The sequence below is a fragment of the Homarus americanus genome, unplaced genomic scaffold (assembly GCF_018991925.1).
Source record: "Homarus americanus isolate GMGI-L3 unplaced genomic scaffold, GMGI_Hamer_2.0 scaffold9358, whole genome shotgun sequence".
Lineage (NCBI taxonomy): Eukaryota > Metazoa > Arthropoda > Malacostraca > Decapoda > Nephropidae > Homarus > Homarus americanus.
The window spans coordinates 355,739-366,667 of NW_024726344.1; the positions used below are offsets into that span (position 1 = coordinate 355,739).

At 38.2% G+C, this 10,929-nt stretch overlaps 1 protein-coding gene across 1 annotated transcript; it reads right to left on the reverse strand.

The window, feature by feature from the left end:
• Positions 1–2,244: 2,244 nt before the first annotated feature.
• On the reverse strand, positions 2,245–10,545 carry LOC121865609 (stress-associated endoplasmic reticulum protein 2-like). Its single transcript, XM_042365131.1, has 3 exons — positions 10,342–10,545; positions 4,678–4,750; positions 2,245–3,115 (listed from the first exon to the last, which is right to left on the reverse strand). The coding sequence occupies exons 1-3, from the start codon at positions 10,423–10,425 to the stop codon at positions 3,078–3,080; spliced, it is 195 nt and encodes a 64-aa protein (XP_042221065.1). The 5' UTR covers positions 10,426–10,545; the 3' UTR covers positions 2,245–3,077.
• Positions 10,546–10,929: the final 384 nt, after the last annotated feature.

The window sequence follows — 10,929 nt, forward strand, 5'->3', positions numbered from 1 at the left end:
AATAAAAAAAAAAAAAAAATGAAAACCGAAAATTCCGAAATGTCTCTGGCCCCAAGGATTTCGGATTGTCAACCTGTATGTAGAAACAAATTATATTGATTCTTAATGTAGTCACATTCTCTCCTTTCGATCTTATTTCTTTTACATTGTTTTTTGACCTTACATGTCATTGAATTGTTATTAGTTTGTCATACATGTCTATTTTTTTAACTCCTTTTACCTTATCACCAGTAGTCTGTAAGATTCATATTTTCTTTTTACCATTACACACACACTAATATACCTGTATTTGTTTTACAATGTAGTTTATTAAAATTTTCCATACCCCACAGCAGCAACGTAGCAATCTGTGAGCTGTACAAATTTTACTGGTCCAATATATACAATACTGTGTATTTTCCTACAGTCAACTAAGATATATATATTGTTTGATTTCCCTTAGAACAGTATAATGTAAGGTAAGTTTATAAGAGTTGGGCAATTTCAGATAGAACTGAATTCCCTAGAATTATAAATTGGAACAAGGTTACCTCTGAAGGTAGGCAAGTATTATACCCTGCCATGTCACTGGAAAGTCCAAAAACCTATTTACATATTGGGGCTATGTGATTAGCTTGTAATACATGAGGCACAGTATTTGAGACAAGTGTTGTGGTTATGTGGATTTAGGTTAATAATAGTGCAACTACAGAAAACTACATGTGACCAAAGTGAAGGAACCAGACATAGTTGGGTTCAGGGTAGAAGTTTGACCATTGGTATGATGCCACAAAGAGCATGCGTGATTATGGAGACATTGAGCTGTGGACTTAAACAAAATGCAGCTTACTGTAGTTTCATGCCAGGTACAGGAACTACAGAGGCAATATTCATATCAGGAAAATACATACCGAGTGAGCGAGAAGTAACTTCCACGAGACACACTAGCCACAGTATAAATAATGTGCATACCCCCACTCTACAATATATATATTTTTAAATGTTTATGTAGTGTAGCACAAGATGTATGATGAATGGTGTTCGTACGAATGATGGATATTGCATATGATATAGCATAATTTTATGTATACTGTACCTGTATTGGTTATTTCTTGGCCATCCTCTACTTGTACAACCATAAACTGATGTAATGGATTGAGGTGAAGAGCTGGGTATTTAGATTTATTTATGATTTTCTTACAATCTATTCCTGGTTGTAGTTACCATTTTATTGCTGCTTAGTTTGATTGATATGTCCAATTAAGACCTCATTTTTACCCTTTAACTTAGACATAAACAGTGAATTTTGAAGATATGGTTTCTAAGATTTATTTGCAACTACTTTCCATTCAGAGGGCAACACCTTATTCGTAAACAAGTTATTTCCGATAACCGGAATTTAATTTTACTCGGAATTCTTCCGGAAAATTTTCTAGAAAAATCCATCAACTCTGGTCAATTCTGTGGATGAAATAATGCAAAATTCTGGAATGGGAATTTTTTCCAGGTTTCCCTTAAGGTGTCCTGTAACCTTTCCACCAACTTAAATACCTTAAAAAGGGTTTCTCCCACTTAGGATGGGGAGGGTGGGATTGAACTCTGTCCCCAAAGGTGGTTTATCATGATACACCAGACATTTCTCTGTCACTTGGAGGGTGTTTACAACTTGAAGCATGTGTCAATAACAAGGACTTTATCACATTATCAGATACTAGTCAACACGGAGATACAGTACTGTATCTGAATATTTCAGCTGGTGCTTACATTGATAAGCCAAGAATTCTGGATTGGCTTCAACCAGATACTGTAACATTTGAATAGTAACCTTCCCCCTCCAAGATCCAACCCATGTAATGACAAAGTATACAAGACCTGTTTTATCTATGCCACAAATCCTGAACATACTAAACCACTAGTTTGGAGAACAGTACCAAAGTTAACATGACAATTTTTCTCGACTACAGCAGGTGCTGAATTTCTGAATGCATGCATTGCTGTGCCACGAGTTCAGTGGTGCTCTTTTAATGCCCTGCCAAAGGTTTGCCCGTTCCATCCATTTGTGAATGCATATCTGGCAAAACTTTTTCACCTCGGTAGAGGCCCATATACCACAAACATTTTTTAAGTTGGTCTTTTCATTGTTCATATTACTTACCCAGTACTGTAAACCTATTTAATTTACTGATCAGCACCCAAAAAATGCATAATTATTGAACCAGACCAGCCTGGAAATTAGGCTGATAGTTTTGTAAAGAAAACTACAACTCGAAGGTTAAATAGATTTAATAGCTACATATTTATAAGCAATTAGAAAAGGTCACCCTCAACCCTATGCAGAAAAGTGCAAGCCCTGAACAAGGTTTTGATCTTGACAGAGCCTGACTGTCATTCAGCACACTTAGGTGATACAAATTCATATGAAGTTTCACCAACATATCTGCATCAACGTGTGAGTTATGCTCCAGAGGTTTATACCTCTGAAACAGATTTGATATGCTGCACATGTATTATCCTGTAAAAACACAAATATGATTGGTCGAGTAGTTTCAGTGATGTGCTCCACAAAAACTTTGCATAAAATAAAAAAAATAATTATATATCCCAACAGAGGAGAATTAAAATGCACATGGGATAAAATAAAACATTTTCCCCCTATATTACTTTATTGGCAACATGTAAAACTCTTAACATATAGGCTATGGAGTCCACTGCAACTCAGCTTTAGGGGTTGTATTCCATTTCAATATAAATATAGACTCCTTATATACAAATATACATATAGTGGAAACCATCAAAGTAATAGAGCAAATGATCTTAAGTAAACATTAACAAAAACCAATTAAACTAAGACCCTCAAATTAAATGTTGTAACATTTTAACCCATGTATCTTAATACTAAATGGAAAGGAATAAAGATGAATGTGCGCATCATTCTGCCATCATTGTCCAGTATCCGTGAGAGAGCAATCCAGTAGGAGGTCCATGTGTTGGGATTCATATCCTGGTGTCCAAAATGTTGTCACAAGTAATGAGCCAACATTTAGGGGCAAAAATTGAAGAGGAGCAACAACCTCTTATTCAACTGCCTCTCTTGATGATCAACCCATTCTGATGGACTGGATGATTTGGAATACAGCTGAAAGAGAATTTATTTTTTAAGTTCACATCTATGGTCTCTCTCTAAGGAACTCCCCTCTGAAGGGGTAACCATGACAGAAAAGCATACAGGCAATCCAAACACTACAAAACTCCTTTGCTCCAAAGTCTCCTTAAAACATGGGTCCCCGTATTCATCACTCATCAATTAAGAAGCACGTCTGCTATCTGTAATTTACTTCATCAATTGGACTACTTGCTGCGGCATAGTAAGTCAACACAAACACTAGTACAGGTTCACTAAAAAATACAATTGGTTATTATTTGAACAAATACAATTAGCATTTCTTCAAGTTTTAATCTCCTTTGGTACAAGTACAGGGACTATTAATGTACTGCAAATACTTGACCCTATGTAAGCACGCTGCAGCTGTATGATGCACTGTTTTAAAACTAACACTCCTGTTACTAATATTCAGTAGTGTGTAGATTTAAATATAAATATCTTAATATCTAGTGGGTTTGCATTTAAAATTATAATTTAAGAATACAGTATAATGGTAAAAAAAGGGCTTAGATGAAATTTATGGAAGTGTGTTTAACTTAAGTAAGTTCACTGTGTAGTATGGTAAATCACAGTACCTGTACTGTACATGTTTAAGACGAACAAGGACACCAGTTAATATGGGATGTATAGATTTATCTTTGAACACCTAAATTACAAATGTAATTATGAATGTGATCTCATTATATTCATAGTAAAAGTCTTGCTTGACTCACAAACGTTCGCTTGTAATTAAGAATATGGCAGTGCCTCCACACAGTAATAGTTATTTCCGAGTTATAATTACAGATACTTTACAGGTAAGGATGGGTTTTATTCGTAAGTAATTGCAAAATTAACAGTTCTGAGTTTTGAATAAATTGATTTACAAACAGGGTCAAGGAATGTAACCCATTCATAACTCGGGGACTCCCTGTAAATTAAGAGACTTAATAAAATGTGCTTATATGAAGTATTATTGTCTTTCACTTGCACAAAGTGTATAGTTACGTACTAACACCAGTGTGTTGTGTTGCTTTGTTCTGTAAACACCGTCTCCAAATTTGGTGCTCTATTTCCAATATCCCCATAATACTGCCATATCATGGATCTAAAGTATATATTAAGTGTTAAGAGTTCACAGGAGATACATAATTAGGTGTAAAGAGTTTACAGGCAATACAGAATTAAGTAATGTTTAATGTACAAAAAACTACATGCGTACTGTAAAATTAAGTACTTGTACTGTATTTGTTTAGTCTTTCTCTGGATATCATAGTGGCAAAAAATTAGAATGTAACCCATCCTTATTTCTTAAAACAGAAAATTTCAGTTTCATCAGATAAGTGATTAGTTCATTAATTGATTTATGAAATTTAAGCTCAAAGCCAAGCACTGGAGCCAAAAGGCTATCCTATGTAAGCAGCCTTCCTTTGCCCAACATGCCTACTACGTTTCTTTGGATATACAGTACTGTACTACAGTATACAAATGTGTTAAATACATTCATCTAAAAATCTTGAGCTGTAAACAAATGTTTAAACTTCAAAATATCTTACCTGAACCACACACTACAAAGATGAAGAGGCCAAGAAGCCATGGGCCCACGGGATAATTTTCATCATCAGCTTTCTGGAAAAAAATATATATGTTGTATAATACAGTACAGTAAAGTAGGGTTGGGATATATGTGACTTTTTATATATAAAAAAATTATATCGCGGCTACCAAAATTATCGACATTTTCCTATACACGTATTGTATAACGAAAACAAAATTACGCGAGGGAAATATTTAAAATTTATCGCCATGGCAGAGGCGCCATGTGGACGCTTACCCACGCCCGCTCAAGTCTTGAATCGGCTCTCACCGCATGTAGACGCTTCACTCTCGCTCTCCAATGAAGGTCACCATGTGCTCTACTACTGTGTACTGTACCAAGATGCTTAAGCGTACTACCGGTAGTAGTACAGGTGCTCCTCTACTTACGAACGAGTTACGTTCCTGAGGCTTGTTTGTAAGTCCAACTTTACTCTTGTAGATACCAAACATTGTGTAAAAAAAAAAAAAAAAAATTCGAGATTTACTAAAACTATACCCTTTAATACAGCCTTAAAACCAGACTCACTCTTCTCCTAGATAATGTTTGTTCTATCTGGAATTTTCTTCAAAATAATCCAGTCTCATCCACATTAAACACCTGTTCTGGCAGGTAACCCCCCCCCTCAGTGATGATGTTTGTATCTCTGAAAGTTTCTAAGTTGAACGTTCTTAAGTAGAAGAGCACCTGTACCCCACTTAGTTCAAGTGAGAAAAAGAAGAAAAATCCTTCAACATTAGTAGTAAGGTGAGGATTTGGACGAGCTTGAACATGGAGCAAGCGCCCCTGTTGCCGCACTCCGCTATGGAGTTAATGAAAGCACCATTCGTGGCATCAGACAGAAGGCAGACAAGATTCATGCAGCATTTGCTGCACCAGCAGTTTCTAAGACTACCCAACACTTACGACCACCACTTTACCAAGAAATGGAAGACGCACTCAAGGTATGGATTGAAAACAAGCAACGCCGTAAGTCAGGTCCAATGATAAAGAATGAGGCAATAGAAATACAGACACGTCTGCTTCAGCAAGGACAGCCAGCAAGTGAATGTAAATTCAGTTAGCCAAGACTGGCTTCACAGCTTCATCAAGAGCCGAATTACGCTGCGTGTCTGTCAAGGGAAGCTGCATCGGCCGACACAGCTGCAGCGGAAAAAATTAAGAGGGATTTGAAAAAAGTGGTTGAGGAAGGTGGCTATACTCCAGACCAAATCTGGAATAGTATGAGACTGGACTAAACTGGAAAAAGATGCCGAAGATGTATTAAATGAAAGCAGAAGCCATAGCTCCAGGATTTAAGGTCAGTAAGGACAGAATAACAGTGCTTGTCTGTGCTGATGCCGCAGGAACTCGGCGCATGAAACCTCTTGTCATTCACTTTGCTGCCAGACCTGGTGCTTTTAAAAATGTGCTCCTAGCTCGGCTCCCAGTCATATGGGAATCCAACAAGAAAGCCTGGATGACTGGAGATGTGACAAGGCACTGATCGTCGTGGATAATGCCAGTAGTCACTCGGCCCATCTCAACATCAACGAAAATATTAAATTTCTTCTTGCCCCCTAATGTCACCTCTCTTATTCAGCCTTTGGGTCAGGGAGCCATTGCCATATTCAAATGAATGTACTTGAAGACAACAATGAAGCAAATGGCAGATGCAATGAGTTCTAACCAAGAACTGACTGTCCAGCATTTCTGGAAAAATTTCACAATCAAGGATGCTGCCTTTAAAGTTGCTGAGCTGGAAATCCCTCTCTGAACAAGCCCTAAATGGTGTTTGGCATCCTCTGTGGCCTGATGTTCAAACTTTACAAAGGATTTACCAAGGACAAAGATCTCAAGAGAAATAGTTCTGCTTTGCAAGAAAATAAAAGACCCAGTGTTCCAAGAAATCACCGAAGAAGATGTGGACGAACTTCAAGAGCGCATGGACGACCCAAGAACGACTGAAGAAGCCCTAGAGTTAGTAGAGATGAATAAGAAACGTGAGGAGGAGGAAGCCGAAGATCAGCCCCCACCCGTAAAGAAAGAGTGGAAAATCACAGAACTTAAGGAATTCATATCCTTAATATCTTCCGTCGTCAAGTGTGTTAGGGACAACGATCCTGATGTGGAGAGGGCTACAGAGTATGTAGACAACTTGTACAGGCTCTCTTCTACCTACAATCATCTGCTGGACAGGAAGATAGCTAACCAGAAACAGAGGTCCATCATTTCCTACTTCCGGCCCCATTCTCACTCTTCAGGCAAGTTTAGGTTTGTTTGGTTTTTTATTGAAAAAGTGAACAAAACGAGGAGCAGTATAGGCCGGTCTGTCCAGTGGTGGTGAGTGGTCACGAGACTCTGTGCACATGCACTCCACTCTCTCAGCTGTCTGCATTATGCCAAAGATAAAAATTCAGTTTTAATGATTCCTGTGCATGTTATTTTCAGGTGAAGCGGAGGCTGGACCATCTGGGGAGGAAGCAGGACTGTCAGGGATGCAGGCAAGACCGTCAAGGGTGCAGGCAGGTGCTACGCATACCGACTCAAGCGGTGAAGAGGCAGCCGATGATGTTGGCGAGTTATCACATTTACACTCATTTAGGCATGTTTATTTCATATTTCCATGCGAGAAAAAAAATATGTATGAAAACATGCACTAAAATAAAATGTCTCATTTACAGTTCCGTGTTTAGGCACGCAGTTGTCGCGTGATGCGGAGGAGGTTGGCTGTGAGTCAAGCGGCGCGAGTGATGAGTCAGCAGATTCCGACTTCTAAGGCGAGTGTAAATGGGTTGCTAGTGACGTGAAGAGAAGAGAATGGAAAGCTTAATGGAAAAGATTTAATACTGTAACTAATATTTTTGGTTTGTTCGTTTATGTAGGTGTGAGGCATGTGGAGTCTGGTGTTCCTGAGATGGCTCGTTGGATGGCGCATCACCTGCCAAGTCTGGTGTTAATTGGTACTTTAGTTAAAGTGGTTGCTAATGATGTGAAAAGTGAAGTGAAGAGAATGGAAAGCTTAATGGAAAAGATTTAATACATACTCTAACAATTTTTTTAGGTGTAGGAGGCAGTGTGGCGTCTGGTGTTCCCGGGATAGCGCATCAGCTGCCGAGTCCGGTGTTCCTTCGTATTGAATACCGATATTGAAACAGCCTGTTTTTCCCAAGTCTAGTGTTCATTGGTGCTTTAGCAATTAAGAAAATAAACTCGTTTAAGTCAAGTTTATTCACTTTTACTGGCCTCCGGAACCTAACCCTATTTTCCCCATTGATTACATGTAATTATATATTGCAATTTAGTATATAGCGAACGTCATTGGACCCCCATTTCAAGATATATCTCAACCCTAACGTACTTGTTATAGCTGAATGTAAGAAAAATGCCAACTTGCCAAAATAAGAATAATGGCACTTTTTTTTTGGTACAGGTATTCCCCAATTTACGATCTCCCCATCTACGATATTTCACTTTAACGATGGCCATCTATCAAGACCAACCCCCCCCCCAGTTATGTTGTAAACAATTCACATGAACGATGGTCATCGTCTGACCAACGTGGAAGCATCTATTGGTTCACTTGTCAGCTGCGGTCTACCTGACGCCACCCAGTGTTTTGTTCCATGGTTATTGCACATGGCCTTGATCATGTGGTTCAACAATTATTGGTCTATCAATGTTGTAACTTATCATTTTTTTCTTCTTTACCTCACAGTAAAAGGACACCACTAACGTTCACATTGTTTTGGGGGCCGTGAAGGTGTTTCATGCGACTGTAAAGTGCTTTGCCTCTGTTGTTGTGAACATTATGTGAGCAGTGTCGGCCGTATATAACGTTGCCATCATTTGCTGTTTTTGTGACTGAAGTGAGCCGTGTAACTTTTAAGATGTTTGGGAGGGTCAAGGCACCCTGGAAAATATTGTCTTTGGAAGTGAAACTTGACATGTGAAGCAGCACGAGACTCCCCAGAGGCTGTGAGGAAGTCAGCGACGTGTCCACCTTACCTTCAAGAGTTCCCTCAGTCTCGAAGGGGACATGTAATGATGACCATGCTTGTTTTTAATGTTGTGGTGAGTGTTTGAATGTGTTATAGGTATATTATTAGTAGAGTATAGGATTATTTTCAGTGAAACATGTAGGTGTCCAACTGGCTGGGAATGTATCCCATTTAACCCCATGTTATAATGATCCCAATTTACAATATTTCGACCTGATCATAGATAGGGAAAAAATTACAAATAAAATATATAAATAAATTACATAATAAGGTAAAGGTGGAAGAGACCAATAGCATCAGAAGGACTTTATGGAATTGCACCAAATTTTCAGATGTTGTTTGGCTGATACAGTACTGAGTAATGAAGTCGTAGCAAGAACAGTGTACTAGTATTTTTTTCTTTTTAGCCTCTCCTTCGATCATAAATTACGTGCTATGTAGGCGAAGAAATAAAATATTTACCGTAATTATGGCACCGTCAGATCACCCGCGGCAACCATACTTTGGTTCACATTGTCTGCTATGAGGGAGTGTCTGCAGTCTTTGCTTACATGTTAAGAAACAAAAGACGATCTCATCGGGGGGAGGGGGGGGGTATTATGATTTATAGTGGATTGAAATGGTTCATTTTTTCTAGTTGTTGTTTAGATGATATGAAAACAGATGACAATGCACAGGGAAGGAAGTTAGGTGAGTTAATATCATCCAAAGAACAACAAAAGAAAAAAAAAATATATACCTTATCTTCTGTAGTATTGTTTCCTAAAGTTATTCATCCTAACAGGGTCCCCTTTTAAATGTTTACCAATAGGCAGTGGGTATTTTTCCATAACGAGCTAAATCCTAACTATTTTACCATGAGTGCCCTCTGATTGGCTAATCGTCCATTACCAGCAAACAATGCGAGAACTATACTTGATAGTGGCTCTGGTGGCATTTGGCACTTATTTAGCTGTGTCGATCATTGTGTAGCTGTAAACATACCTAACCAAATTTATGTTGTGCATGACTTTTTATAAAAGAAGTGATATTTACTAGAACCTGACCTAACCAACCAAAGAAACCTACCTAACTTCCCAGCCGGGGAGCAGACGGTACTTAGCCAATCGGAGCACACTCAAGGTAAAATAGCGTTAGTAGGAACTTAGCCCATCACGGCAAAATATCCACTACGTTACCAATATGCATAAATCCAATGTGATTTTTCCCTGTTTCACTACCCATTTTGTATTCAGTCAACTAAAACACTGTATTGGTAGTACAGCAGTAATGTGAATATCTCACTCATGTCATGGGTTCAAATCCCAGGTGTGACCCTACTAAGCATCGCCAGTTTTCTCCTGAACTAACAATGTACAAAGAAGGCCATAAAGTAACACAGATTAGGCCATTCTTGTCAGGTATCATCACCAGTAAACTGATTAGCAGTGACCTTTTAAATTTAATATAGTGGTGACCCTGGAATAATTTACATACAATACAACAATGCTGGCTGTTTAATTTCAAGTAAATATGATCCACTACTTTCTCAGTATTTAATATATAGCATATGAGAAGCTCCCTAACTAAATTCTACCACCAATAACACACCTTATGGTTAAAATATGCCACAATCTGTAAACTGTAACCAACACCCAACTTACCGTTGTTTTAGGCACATTTCCTCTCTGGGTGACGTTCTTGGCGGCTTTATCGTTAGCAATCCTCATTCGCTGCTTGGGGGCCATTGTGTATATATATTTATTTTTTGTATTAGGTTAAAGCGTGGGTGGTTAAGTTGAGCGGTGTTGTACTGTGAGGGAGGACCAGGATTGTCTGCAGCTGTCAGATCTCCCCGCCTCTATCACCTCCATCCTCCGCATAGTAAACTAGTTCTCATCCCACACGCTTTAACACCTAAATTAAACTATAATCCAACCTTTTTTTATTTTAAATTTAAATCTTTTATTAAAATGAATCGTATATAATTGTGATTTAGCTTTTAATATATCAATAAATCTGATATATAAACTACCCATTTGAGTATATATTTAACATGATCCCTGAAGTGAAGAGAACGTATTTTGATGTTTATTATGAACTACTATATATCAATATTTTTTCATCATGTGACTATATAGATAATAAAGGTTAAACCTGACTAAAGCATGTGTCCAGAGTGTTAGCAGACACGTGTAGCTGACATCAAATATTCTTCCGCGCCACGTCTGTTGTCATATTAGTTCGAAGCT